Raw genomic sequence first — 14,944 nt, 5'->3', positions numbered from 1 at the left:
TAAATCGGGGCAGTGGGATGTGTCTCTCTTGGTCCTTCACCATAATTAGGTTTTGGGTACAAAGTTCCTGTGCCTAGGGATCTTGGTTCTTCCTCATACAGAGGGTTTAAGAACGGCATTCCTGAACTGGATGGTCTTGCCTCACCTTCGTAGAGAGGTCTAGAGCAAAAGTCTCTTTCGCGTGAGTATCTCGCCTCTCCACTAGTGGATATTCTTGGATAAATATCTCTTGCATCTATGGGTCCTAAATTCTCGTTATAGGGAGGTATTTGACAACTCCCTCCTACACTTGCGGATCTGACCTCATCCTGGGTGGGAGGTCTTCGAGAATTATCCCCTTCACTAGAAGGTCGTTGTCCTTCATTATAAGGAGGCGGACTTCTTATAAACATATCGTCTAACAACTCATCATCCGACTCTCCAATGGGCACCCAGTGTTTGCATTTTTCTGTTTTCTTCTCCCCCCCAGGAGGACCACCCACTGGCATCATTGGAAACAGTCCTTCCACAATCATATTCTGTCTCCACTGTTTCATCTTTTTGTCATGGGTCTCTTGTTTCAGTTTTGGATAACATTTTGTTGACCCTTTATCCATTCGGGGCTTATCCCTTTCGAAAGCCTCGATTTCCCATTCCTCTAGTGCTTCGTACTGCGTTAGTCTAGGTCTGGGATGTAAATCATTCATTCGGGTTCTTAAATTAAATAGAATCCTGCCATTAAAGGTACCCTCTAACGGGAAAGCCAATATTCCGTCATCTTTAGTGTATTCCGCCCAGTTTTCGAACCATACACACGAGTGGTACCCTTTATCAAACATCATGAAAGATGCGGGAGTATTAGGTGGCGGAATGACAACACCTTCTCTGGTTCTAATCGGTTTGTCTTTTTTGAAATAATTCTTTACTTTGTTTACAAGTGACAGCTTTCTCTTATTTCCGTACATAATGCTGGTGTTATGTCCTTTCCACTGATCGTTCTCAAACCCTAAGTGTCGTGGATCAGGTCTAGTATGCGGTCTATACGAGTGCCACATACGATTTCTGCGAGTGACTTTGTTTACAAAATCACTTCCAATCCCAATGCGTCTTTTATTTTCGTGCGACCAATGTAATGCACGAATTCAAATAATCTCAGCCAATGGGTGCGCGGCCTTTCCGCGAGACTGTTCTCACGCTTCGGCACTCACCCCTCCTTTACAATTTCAGCTCCGCTACACACCCGCTGCGTCTACCAATCCCAGCGCGGCACAGAGTGACGTCAGAGCAGCTTCGCAACTGACTCCCTCCTTCACAAGGTAACGGAAACGTAATTTCTTTCTCTCTAAAGTGCAAGTGTTTTGTTATTCAACAACGAATACACATTCGCCACTGTACTCAAGTGTCTAGACAGTATAGATTTGTTTCACTACTAGTAAACTTCTTCTGTCTACTTTTCACACACTACGGATAGATCTCTTCTGCCTACCCTTCACTCAAGCATTAGGGAACCTGCTACTTCTCCGACTCATCCACTTCTGGGATATATGCTAAGTCTAAAGTTTCACCCGCGAACCCCTTTGCTATCACCCAAGCTCCGACGAACCTGCTACTCCTTCCGATGTGACCCTTAGTAGGTTGTATCACGATAGAAGTTTTGCCAATGATCTCGTAGCTATCATTTATTCAAACATACTTTCAGGAAAGAAAACCCTAGTTAGTGCTTCCAGTTCTGCCTAACCTGCACCAACTTTCCTAGAGCCAGTGACCTCAAAGCAAGTGGATTCTCTTCACCACTCGCTATTCAATTCCCCGGGGATTCCCAGCAACATAAAACGCTTTACTAACAAGTGGGTTAATACATATATCAGTACAATAATAGGAAAAACAATTTAAAACATTTCATAATTTTTCAAAGCAAATATTTCCCGTGAGTGATCAGGTCACCAATGTTCACCTTTTTAGCAGCATAAACACACAAAAACTTTTAGCAGCATCCAACTTATCTAGCTTAACTAGTCCTACCTAACTTTAACTATTCCCTAACCATCACCTCTGCTACCAGAAAATTACTGATAGAGATCGTAGGTCACCTGACCAATAATTTCATCATATAGTTTTCGGGCCCATAAATTTCAGTTCAAACTATACATTAATCAGATGACCTCACAATTCTACTACCAGCAATCCTGATTCCTTCCTATTGTATTCTAGTGTACCCGACTTACCATCCACCGTTACGGGTACCTATGACCACGATAGATCAGGGAGCTAGCTGTGAAAGAAAGGCAAGTAACACAAATACCAACTTTTGAATTTATAAAATGACCACGGACAACTTAGAATTTTTAAAGGTTTATCTTAGTATTCAGTTTCTGAGAGCATTAGGCTTACAGTTAAAAGGCAATCGATAATCAGGATAACGAAAAGTACATAACCATACAGGAAAAATATAAGGGCAATCATATAAGGCTTGTAATCTGGAAAAATGGTAAACACGCAAAGCAGAAATGGAACTTAAGGATGAACACCTATGAATGGGCAAGCTTATGCACGTACTAGAATTACACTATTGGGACGTACTTCACGAAAAATTGAGTAGAAAATGAGGAATCCTATATATCTATAGGAAGGGTAGAAAGTGGAACACGCTGTAAATCTAACAATGGTACTTCAAACAGTTTGCAAGGGGAAATTATAAACCATATCTATAGTTCATCAATAGTTAAAATAAATGTACTCTAAAAGGTAGGGAAACATAGGAACACGCTATGAAAATAAATGCGTTGATTCTTCATATAGTAGATTGCGGAAAGCATGGAAAATTACGTATGCAAAGGTATGTCTTTATTGAAGCAAAGACAGAAAAATAGAAGGTGCAGTATAGAGTTTTTGCACTATATATTTACCTAGAATGGTGTGAAAACCAACCCTGGCCACGGGTCAGTTTAAGGACAGGATAAACCCCAAGGAAGGACAGTCATCAATGGGACAGCAGGTGCAGAATGGACAACCCAGGATAGGACAGGAAAACCAGATTAGGATCAGGACAGGACCACCAGGACACAACCAGCACCCGCAGTTTGGAAGCAACGCCTGCGCTCCACCCTTTCTGCAGCTATCAGTCAGAACCCCGATTGGGTTAGCGAACTTCCCAGCAAAGTGCTCCGCCAGCACTTAAGGTTTAGTAAAACCTTTAGAGTCTATGGTCAAAATTCGGACAGAGGGCTCCGCAGCGCTCTGTATTCAGTCACCTATTGAGTGCGTTGGGTCAGTGACAGGTCAGCTATTCAGACAAGTCGGACAATTTCTCTAGCTGAACCTAGGCTAGATATACTGTTTTCGGGTCAGTGTACCACCCCCCAATGTTGCAAAGTGTCAGAATCCCCAATTTCGATTGGTCCCCACGTAGGATAGGTTAACACACCAATCAGAACAAACTTCTACAAGCCTAAATTACCATTTTCTGGGACCGCCTAGTGATTTTGGGGTTTTCACGGTAGATATGACAGAATACAATAGGGAAAATAACATTTGTTGCTAATGCAGTACAAGTCAGTTTCTCCGGCTGGGTGAAGGTGCATCTTCCCAGGCACGTCTTGGCTGCTACTTCTGGTTGGCAGTCATTCAATGCCATTGGCCGGGTTTTGGTCATGCGTGGTAAGGTACTCCAGTATGGGCTCCCGTGTATCCCATCAACCCTCCATACCGTGGTACATGAAAAGTAAGCGAAAACAAATTAAAACATAGAAATAAATGCATTCATTTGTGTATTATGAATATCTACTTTATACTCCTTATTATAAAAATATACTATGCGATTACAAATTAGTGCAGCAACATTGACACGAGAGCATCTGCGCAAGCTTCACCACGTTTAATACACAAGCAGCCATTTTGAGGCTATTACGCATGCGCACATTTCCCCACCAGAACTGCAACTACGTCACGTCACGTGAGTGTGACTAACGCATGCGCAGTAGAAAATTCCCAAGCGGCGGCCATTTTATGGACAAGAGTTAATCGGTTTAGTAAAACACATAAGCAAGCGTCTCTAAGATACACGTACATCCAAAATAAAGGGAATTTAGTAAGACATACACATTAGATTACGGAGTTATAAATGATTCGAGGTTCTTGACTCAAGCAAGTCGCGAAATATGCGAAATCTTGCTCTATCACTTGCTTTCCAAAGCTGGCAGTAGAACCTTTACAATAGAAGGCTTTCAGAGTTGACAGTAGACCCAGCATTCAGCAAGGCCAACAATCATGGGCGAGGCCTCACAGAGAATTAGGTCTTCGCGAGTGCATTAACTGCATGTGATTTCACTGTTTACTGGTATGCACAGGACAAGCCCTTCAATTACATGAGGCTAGCTGTATAATGAAGCATTGGAAAGGGCCCGTGTTGTAGGTAGCAGAATTATGGCCCACAACCTTGGTGGTCTATTAAGGCCTGTTAATACGGGATGGCGGACGGCCGTAGTACTGGGGTGGATTTCGGGATGAATCTGCTGTTAGTGTGGGTTTAGTGCCCTCACTTATTTGCTTGTTTTGCATGCTGTCGTCACTGAATGGACTGAATAGGGCAAACAGAAGGAGATGATAGACGGAGAGCTGAAACTTTTCAGACACACACCCCAAGTCACAGATCAATCCATCATCATTCTTTTGCTCACCATTCCATCCCAGTTCAGACACAGCTATATGCAAATCAGTCTTGACCCTGCTCCTCATCGTAACAGTCCAGCTCGAACTGCCAAGCTAAGTCTTCCCTGGACTGTAAACAAGCATCCTGAGACTGCTTTCGGGGTAACACCCCTCTTCAGCCAGGCTAGCTTGAATCCAGTGGCAAAGAGACCAAGGGACCCCCGTCTGGGCATACCCATCCCACTTAGGGCGAACAAAGCAAACTGAGTTGAATCCATCATTGTTCTTTCAACCCAGATTGGGGTGAGTGTCTGAAATGTTTCAGCGCTCCGTCCATCATCTGCTTGTGTGTGCTTTGTTCGCCCTTAGTTGGCAGGGAATGCCAAGACGTGGGTCCCTTGCTCACTTTGCCATGTTTTTTGTTTGACATCCTGTGGCCTGCTGAGCCCCGGCACTTAGTTCTTCGCTCCCTGTTGTTGTAAGCTCATTATGACTCTGATGCAGGGCTGACTATACTATTAGCAGCGCACCGACATCTGTGTGGTGAGTGTATTCCCAGTTGGGGGAGCCATCAGTTGAAGTTAATTTGACATGTTGTGGTGGAGTAGTTTGTAAAGGCGGACCTCCATCTTGTGCAGAATCATCGGGTGTGAGGAGAGTGGTCCTATTTAGGGATGAGATTAATAGAGCTGGGCGATGGAGGTGGTGAAATGCCATGGTGGTGGGCCCTCTGAGTGTGTGCACCATGGTGGTGGGTCACACTCCGTCTATCATCTCCTTGTGTGTGCCCCATGGTGGTGGACCCTCTGAGTGTGTGCACCATGGTGGTGGGTCCTCCGGTTATGTACTATGGTGGTGGGCCCCCTGGGTGTACGTTGGAGTGTGTGCACCATGGTGGTGGGTCCCCTGGGTGTGTGTTGGAGTGTGTGCACCATGGTGGTGGGTCCTCTGAGTGTGTGCACCCTGGGGGTTGGTCCTCCGGCCATGTACTAAGGTGGTGCGTTCCCTGGGTGTGCGTTGAAGTGTGTGCACCATGGTGGTGGGTCCTCTGAGTGTGTGCACCATGGTGGTGGGTCCTCTGAGTGTGCACTGGAGTGTGTGCACCATGGTGGTGCACCCACTGAGTGTGTGCACTATGGTGGTGGGTCCTCTGCACCATGGGGGTGGGTCCTCCGGTTATGTACTATGGTGGTGGGTCCCCTGGGTGTGCACTGGAGTGTGTGCACCATGTTGGTGGGTCCTCTAAGTGTGTGCACCATGGTGGTGGGTCTTCTGAGCATGCACTGGAGTGTGCGCACCATGGCGGTGGGTCACACTCCGTCAATCATCTCCTTGTGTGTGCACCATGGTGGGGGACCCTCTGAGTGTGTGCACCCTGGGGTTGGGTCCTCCGGCCATGTACTATGGTGGTGGGTCCCCTGGTTGTGCGTTGGAGTGTGTGCACCATGGTGGCGGGTCCTCTGAGTGTGTGCACCATGGTGTTGGGTCCCCTGGTTGTGCACTGGAGTGTGTGCACCATGTTGGTGGGTCCTCTGAGTGTGTGCACCATGGTGGTGGGTCCTCTGAGTGTGCACTGGAGTGTGTGCACCATGGTGGTGGTTCCTCTGAGTGTGTGCACCATGGTGGTGGATCCTGTGAGTGTGTGCACCATGGTGGTGGGTCCTCTGAGTGTGCACTCGAGTGTGTGCACCCTGGGGGTGGGTCCTCCAGCCATGTACTAAGGCGGTGGGTCCCCTGGGTGTGTGTTTGAGTGGGATCACCATGGTGGTGGGTCCTCTGAGTGTGTGCATCATGTTGGTGGGTCCCCTGAGTGTGTGCACCATGGTGGTGGGTCCCCTGGGTGTGCATTGGAGTGTGTGCACCATGGTGGTGGACCCTCTGAGTGTGTGCACCATGGTGGTGGGTCCTCTGAGTGTGTGCACCATGGTGATGGGTCCTCTGAGCGTGCACTGAAGTGTGTGCACCATGGCGGTGGACCCTCTGAGTGTGTGCACCATGGTGGTGGGTCCTCTGAATGTGTACACCATGGCGGTGGGTCCCCTGGGTGTGCATTGAACTGTGTGCACCATGGTGTTGGACCCTCTGAGTGTGTGCACCCTGGGGTTGGGTCCTCCGGCCATGTACTATGGTGGTGGGTCCCCTGGTTGTGCGGTGGAGTGTGTGCACCATGGTGGCGGGTCCTCTGAGTGTGTGCACTATGGTGTTGGGTCACCTGGTTGTGCACTGGAGTGTGTGCACCATGTTGGAGGGTCCTCTGGGTGTGTGCACCATGGTGGTGGGTCCTCTGAGTGTGCACTGGAGTGTGTGCACCATGGTGGTGGTTCCTCTGAGTGTGTGCACCATGGTGGTGGATCCTGTGAGTGTGTGCACCATGGTGGTGGGTCTTCTGAGTGTGCACTCGAGTGTGTGCACCCTGGGGGTGGGTCCTCCAGCCATATACTAAGGCGGTGGGTCCCCTGGGTGTGTGTTGGAGTGTGGTCACCATGGTGGTGGGTCCTCTGAGTGTGTGCATCATGTTGGTGGGTCCCCTGAGTGTGTGCACCATGGTGGTGGGTCCCCTGGGTGTGCATTGGAGTGTGTGCACCATGGTGGTGGACCCTCTGAGTGTGTGCACCATGGTGATGGGTCCTCTGAGCGTGCACTGAAGTGTGTGCACCATGGCGGTGGACCCTCTGAGTGTGTGCACCATGGTGGTGGGTCCTCTGAGTGTGTACACCATGGTGGTGGGTCCCCTGGGTGTGCATTGGACTGTGTGCACCATGGTGGTGGACCCTCTGAGTGTGTGCACCATGGGGGTGGGTCCTCCGGGTATGTACTATGGTGGTGGGTCCCCTGGGTGTGCATTGGTGTGTGTGCACCATGCTGGTGGGTCTTCTGAGCGTGCACTGGAGTGTGTGCACCATGCCGGTGGGTCATAGTCATAGTCATAGTCATAATGTGTTGTATAGCGCACATTTCACAATAGTCACAAGGCGCTTATTCATCTATCGAGTGTGTGCACCATGGTGGTGGGTCCTCTGAGTGTGTGCACCATGGTGGTGGGTCCTCTGAGTGTGCACTGGAGTGTGTGCACCATAGTGGTGGGTCTTCTGAGTGTGTGCACCATGGTGGTGGGTCCTACGGTTATGTACTATGGTGATAGGTCCTCTGAGCGTGCACTGGAGTGTGTGCACCATGGCGGTGGGTCCCCTGGGTGTGCATTGGAGTGTGTGCACCATGGTGGTGGACCCTCTGAGTGTGTGCACCATGGTGGTGGGTCCTCTGAGTGTGTGCACCATGGTGGTGGGCCCTCTGAGTGTGCACTGGAGTGTGTGCACCTTGGTGGTGGGTCCTCTTAGTGTGTGCACCATGGGGGTGGGTCCTCCGGTTATGTACTATGGTGGTGGGTCCCCTGGGTGTGCATTGGTGTGTGTGCACCATGGTGGTGGGTCCCCTGGGTGTGCATTGGAGCATGTGCACCATGGTGGTGGACCCTCTGAGTGTGTGCACCATGGTGGTGGATGCTCTGAGTATGCACCAGGGGTGTGTGCACTGGAGTGTGTTTACCACAGCGCTGCACCCTCTGGGTGTACACTGAATGAATGGGCTGATGGTGGAGCATGTGCTCTGAACTCACACTTTCTATTGGTGTCCCTGTTCATAGGCTCAGACAGTTCGCAGAAGCTGTGGGTGTCTTTGACCAAGTGCTGAAGTTGGATCCTCTTTCTGCAGATGCTTATGTTGGGCGAGGAAATTCATACATGGAATATGGACACATGCAAGCCACATATCAAGCCCAAAGAGACTTCCTGAGAGCACTGCACCTCAGCCCAAAGTGCCTGAAAGCTCGGATCAGCCTTGGCTACAACCTCCAGGTAAATAAACCACTCCTCGCTGTATGTGATTCCATGATCACAGTGTGTGTATAGTGTGGGCCTGAACCCAAGAGCGTGTGATTCTAGAGCGTCTGGATCCACGAGGGCGTGATCCAACACTGCGTGATCCCCACAGCGCGTCTCCACAAGGGTGGGATCCAACACTTGCCTTTCAAAGGAAGCATTATCCACACAGTGCTTGTTCACGAAGACCTGATTCCAACAGTGTGTGTGTTTACGGGTGCCATCCAACAATGTTTGTCCATGAGGGCGTGATCCCCACAGCGTGTCTTCACAAGGGTGTGATCCAACACTGCATGTCCGCAAGAGCATGATCCCCACAGCGCGTCTCCACAAGGGTGTGATCCAACACTGCATGTCCGCAAGAGCATGATCTCCACAGCGCGTCTCCACAAGGGTGTGATCCAACACTGCAAGCCCACAAGAGCATGATCCCCACAGCGCGTCTCCACAAGGGTGTGATCCAACACTGCATGTCCGCAAGAGCATGATCTCCACAGCGCGTCTCCACAGGGGTGTGATCCAACACTGCATGTCCACAAGAGCATGATCTCCTCAGCGCGTCTCCACAAGGGTGTGATCCAACACTGCATGTCCATAAGAGCATGATCCCCACAGCGCGTCACCACAGGGGTGTGATCCAACACTGCATGTCCATAAGAGCATGATCCCCACAGCGCGTCCCCACAAGGGTGTGATCCAACACTGCATGTCCTCAAGGGCATGATCCCCACAGCGCGTCACCACAGGGGTGTGATCCAACACTGCATGCCCACAAGAGCATGATCTCCACAGCGCGTCCCCATAAGGGTGTGATCCAACACTGCATGTCCTCAAGGGCATGATCCTCACAGCGCGTCTCCTCAATGGTGTGATCCAACACTACGTGTCAAGAGGGATATGATCCCAACATTGCATACCCATTAGGGTGTGATCCCAAATAAATGATTGACCATGGTGCTTGAAATACAAAAGTGCCTGTGTGTATAAGAAACTGAGGGGCATATTACCAACAACTAGCGATATTTATCGCTAAATGCGCTTAGCGACTTTTTTTTATCGCTGCCTATCGCTGGATATTTTAGCGGAGAAAACATGCTATTAGCAACGTTTTTCTCCATAGCGCTAAAATATCCAGCGATAGCGGCGTAATGCGAGAATATCGCTGAGAATATAGCGATATTCACGCATTAGCGACAAAATGCTCTTAGCCATGTTATCCACCTCCCATTGGATAACATGGCTAAGAACTGGTCAGAGCAGGCATTAGTTTTTGGCAATAGCGGGAATATTTCCATCGCTACGCCAGCCTTGTGAATAGGCGATAGCGACGTTATCGACTGCTTTCAGTCGCTAACGGGTTGGGTACGCCCACTTTGCATGTCATTAGCGATAAATATCGCTGACATGCAAAGCGGGCCCCAAACCGCTCGCTATCGCCTTCAAGCTGTCGCTAACTGCTGTTAGCGACAGCTTGATAATAGGGCGATAGAATTTTCGCCGCTTAGCGGCCGGAAACGGCCGCTAAACTGGCGAAAAGTGCCTATCGCCCCCTTGATAATATGCCCCTGAGTTCCACAGTGTATACTTGATAAACTCAAGCTGGGTCTTGATAGCCCAGGGCTGTCCAACAATGCTCATGAGGCTGTGGTCCTCACAGTACTTGTCACTGAGAGCATGATCACAACACTGCATGTGTATAGGAGTGTCATTCAACAGTGTGTGGGGCTTATTCCCAATAGTGTGTGTTCACTAGGATGTGATTACTAAAGTGTGTTCACTGAGATTTGATCCTTACATTGTGTGTTCACTGGGATGTGATCACTACAGTGCTGTCCAACACTGGTCATTAACAGCCAAGCAGCTTTTCCTGATATCCTCATGAGGTGAAAATCAGTTACATTACTCATTGGTTATTCTGACAGTGTGTCACTGCTGAATCAAGAGTGGAGAGCTCCATTCTAAGCTGCATCCGGGGCTTTTCTCCCTACTGAGGCTGAGCAAGAGTCCATTACAGACCGGGCACTAACTGGCCTTTCAAGACAATGAAACCTGCTGTCTAGCACTGCTCGAGGTCTCACCAGCCTCTGACGTGGTCAACTTTCACACCCCTTTAAAAGTATGAATAAAGAGGGAGCTTGTAAGGGCCCCCGGACACCCCTTCAAAACTATGAGCTAAAAAGGGAGCTTGTAAGGGCCCCCGGACACCCTTCAAAACTATGAACTAAAGAGAGAGCTTGTAAGGGCCCCTGGACACCCCTCCAAAACTATGACCTAAAGAGGGAGCTTGTAAGGGCCCCTGGACACCCCTTCAAAACTATGACCTAAAGAGGGAGTTTGTAATGGCCCCCGGACACCCTTAAAAACTATTAACTAAAGAGAGAGCTTGTAAGGGCCCCCGGACACCCCTTCAAAACTATGAACTAAAGAGAGAGCTTGTAAGGGCCCCTGGACACCCCTCCAAAACTATGACCTAAAGAGGGAGCTTGTAAGGGCCCCCGGACACCCTTCAAAACTATGAACTAAAGAGAGAGCTTGTAAGGGCCCCTGGACACCCCTCCAAAACTATGAACTAAAGAGGGAGCTTGTGAGGGCCCCCGGACTCCCCTTCCAAACTATGAACTAAAGAGGGAGTTTGTAAGGGCCCCCGGACACCCTTCAAAACTATGACCTAATGAGGGAGCCTGTAAGGGCCCCCGGACACCCCTTCAAAACTATGAACTAAAGAGGGAGCTTGTAAGGGCCCCCGGACACCCCTTCAAAACTATGACCTAAAGAGGGCGCTTGTAAGGGCCCCCGGACTCCCCTTCAAAACTATGAACTTAAGAGGGAGTTTATAAGGGCCCCATGACACCCCTTCAAAACTATGAACTAAAGAGGGAGCTTGTACGGGCCCCCGGACACCCTTCAAAACTATGAACTTAAGAGGGAGTTTATAAGGGCCCCATGACACCCCTTCAAAACTATGAACTAAAGAGGGAGCTTGTACGGGCCCCCGGACACCCCTTCAAAACTATGAACTAAAGAGGGAGCTCGTAAGGGCCCCCGGATACCCCTTCAAAACTATGAACTAAAGAGAGAGCCTGTAAGGGCCCCCGGACACCCCTTCAAAACTATGAATGAAGGAGACAGCTTGTAAGGGCCCCCGGACACCCCTTCAAAACTATGAACTAATGAGGGAGCCTGTAAGGGCCCCCGGACACCCCTTCAAAACTATGAACTAAAGAGGGAGCTTGTAAGGGCCCCCGGACACCCTTCAAAACTATGACCTAATGAGGGAGCCTGTAAGGGCCCCCGGACACCCTTCAAAACTATGACCTAATGAGGGAGCCTGTAAGGGCCCCCGGACACCCTTCAAAACTATGACCTAATGAGGGAGCCTGTAAGGGCCCCCGGACACCCTTCAAAACTATGACCTAATGAGGGAGCTTGTAAGGGCCCCCGGACACCCTTCAAAACTATGACCTAATGAGGGAGCCTGTAAGGGCCCCCGGACACCCCTTCAAAACTATGAACTAAAGAGGGAGCTTGTAAGGGCCCCCGGACACCCCTTCAAAACTATGAACTAAAGAGGGAGCTTGTAAGGGCCCCCGGATACCCCTTCAAAACTATGAACTAAAGAGAGAGCCTGTAAGGGCCCCCGGACACCCCTTCAAAACTATGAATGAAGGAGACAGCTTGTAAGGGCCCCCGGACACCCCTTCAAAACTATGAACTTAAGAGGGAGTTTGTAAGGGCCCCCGGACACCCTTCAAAACTATGACCTAATGAGGGAGCTTGTAAGGGCCCCCGGACACCCTTCAAAACTATGACCTAATGAGGGAGCTTGTAAGGGCCCCCGGACTCCCCTTCAAAACTATGAACTAAAGATAGAGCTTGTAAGGGCACCCCGGACACCCCTTCAAAACTATGAACTAAAGAGGGAGCTTGTAAGGGCACCCCGGACACCCCTTCAAAATTATGAACTAAAGAGGGAGCTTGTAAGGGCACCCCGGACACCCCTTCAAAACTATGAATGAAGGAGACAGCTTGTAAGGGCCCCCGGACACCCCTTCAAAACTATGACCTAAAGAGGGAGCTTGTAAGGGCCCCCGGACACCCTTCAAAACTATGACCTAAAGAGGGAGCTTGTAAGGGCACCCCAGACACCCCATCAAAACTATGAACTAAAGATAGATCTTTTAAGGGCCCCATGACACCCCTTCAAAACTATGACCTAAAGAGGGAGCTTGTAAGGGCCCCTGGACACCCCTAACACAACTATGAACTAAAGAGGGAGTTTGTAAGGGCCCCCGGACACCCTTCAAAACTATGAACTAAAGAGGGAGTTTGTAAGGGCCCCCGGACACCCCTTTAAAACTATGAACTAAAGATAGATCTTGTAAGGGCCCCTGGACACCCCTCCAAAACTATGAACTAAAGATAGAGCTTGTAAGGGCGCCCCGACACCCCTTCAAAACTATGAATGAAGGAGACAGCATGTAAGGGCCCCCGGACACCCTTCAAAACTATGAACTAAAGAGGGAGCTTGTAAGGTCCCCATGACACCCCTTTAAAACTATGAACTAAAGATAGATCTTGTAAGGGCCCCCGGACACCCCTTCAAAACTATGAACTAAAGAGAGAGCTTGTAAGGGCCCCTGGACACCCCTCCAAAACTATGAACTAAAGAGGGAGCTTGTGAGGGCCCCCGGACTCCCCTTCCAAACTATGAACTAAAGAGGGAGTTTGTAAGGGCCCCCGGACACCCTTCAAAACTATGACCTAATGAGGGAGCCTGTAAGGGCCCCCGGACACCCCTTCAAAACTATGAACTAAAGAGGGAGCTTGTAAGGGCCCCCGGACACCCCTTCAAAACTATGACCTAAAGAGGGCGCTTGTAAGGGCCCCCGGACTCCCCTTCAAAACTATGAACTTAAGAGGGAGTTTATAAGGGCCCCATGACACCCCTTCAAAACTATGAACTAAAGAGGGAGCTTGTACGGGCCCCCGGACACCCTTCAAAACTATGAACTTAAGAGGGAGTTTATAAGGGCCCCATGACACCCCTTCAAAACTATGAACTAAAGAGGGAGCTTGTACGGGCCCCCGGACACCCCTTCAAAACTATGAACTAAAGAGGGAGCTCGTAAGGGCCCCCGGATACCCCTTCAAAACTATGAACTAAAGAGAGAGCCTGTAAGGGCCCCCGGACACCCCTTCAAAACTATGAATGAAGGAGACAGCTTGTAAGGGCCCCCGGACACCCCTTCAAAACTATGAACTAATGAGGGAGCCTGTAAGGGCCCCCGGACACCCCTTCAAAACTATGAACTAAAGAGGGAGCTTGTAAGGGCCCCCGGACACCCTTCAAAACTATGACCTAATGAGGGAGCCTGTAAGGGCCCCCGGACACCCTTCAAAACTATGACCTAATGAGGGAGCCTGTAAGGGCCCCCGGACACCCTTCAAAACTATGACCTAATGAGGGAGCCTGTAAGGGCCCCCGGACACCCTTCAAAACTATGACCTAATGAGGGAGCTTGTAAGGGCCCCCGGACACCCTTCAAAACTATGACCTAATGAGGGAGCCTGTAAGGGCCCCCGGACACCCCTTCAAAACTATGAACTAAAGAGGGAGCTTGTAAGGGCCCCCGGACACCCCTTCAAAACTATGAACTAAAGAGGGAGCTTGTAAGGGCCCCCGGATACCCCTTCAAAACTATGAACTAAAGAGAGAGCCTGTAAGGGCCCCCGGACACCCCTTCAAAACTATGAATGAAGGAGACAGCTTGTAAGGGCCCCCGGACACCCCTTCAAAACTATGAACTTAAGAGGGAGTTTGTAAGGGCCCCCGGACACCCTTCAAAACTATGACCTAATGAGGGAGCTTGTAAGGGCCCCCGGACACCCTTCAAAACTATGACCTAATGAGGGAGCTTGTAAGGGCCCCCGGACTCCCCTTCAAAACTATGAACTAAAGATAGAGCTTGTAAGGGCACCCCGGACACCCCTTCAAAACTATGAACTAAAGAGGGAGCTTGTAAGGGCACCCCGGACACCCCTTCAAAATTATGAACTAAAGAGGGAGCTTGTAAGGGCACCCCGGACACCCCTTCAAAACTATGAATGAAGGAGACAGCTTGTAAGGGCCCCCGGACACCCCTTCAAAACTATGACCTAAAGAGGGAGCTTGTAAGGGCCCCCGGACACCCTTCAAAACTATGACCTAAAGAGGGAGCTTGTAAGGGCACCCCAGACACCCCATCAAAACTATGAACTAAAGATAGATCTTTTAAGGGCCCCATGACACCCCTTCAAAACTATGACCTAAAGAGGGAGCTTGTAAGGGCCCCTGGACACCCCTAACACAACTATGAACTAAAGAGGGAGTTTGTAAGGGCCCCCGGACACCCTTCAAAACTATGAACTAAAGAGGGAGTTTGTAAGGGCCCCCGGACACC

The 14,944-nt window shown here is 49.8% G+C and overlaps 1 protein-coding gene across 3 annotated transcripts in view; it reads left to right on the top strand.

Annotated features, from left to right (window-relative positions):
- TTC6 (tetratricopeptide repeat domain 6) overlaps positions 1-14,944 on the top strand; it is a 1,585,904-nt gene that overhangs the window by 1,394,903 nt on the left and 176,057 nt on the right. For 2 of the 3 annotated variants that reach the window (XM_078659352.1, XM_078659351.1), the window contains exon 28: positions 8,270-8,480. In XM_078659352.1, coding sequence (XP_078515478.1) covers positions 8,270-8,480 — 211 coding nt within the window. Of the gene's footprint in view, positions 1-8,269; positions 8,481-14,944 lie in introns of those variants that run through there. The other variant, XM_078659353.1, reaches the window with a different exon arrangement.

This window comes from Lissotriton helveticus, chromosome 9, assembly GCF_964261635.1.
Source record: "Lissotriton helveticus chromosome 9, aLisHel1.1, whole genome shotgun sequence".
NCBI classification, from domain to species: domain Eukaryota; kingdom Metazoa; phylum Chordata; class Amphibia; order Caudata; family Salamandridae; genus Lissotriton; species Lissotriton helveticus.
Note: the sequence above shows the minus strand (reverse complement) of the source record. Positions and strands in the feature narration are given on the sequence as shown.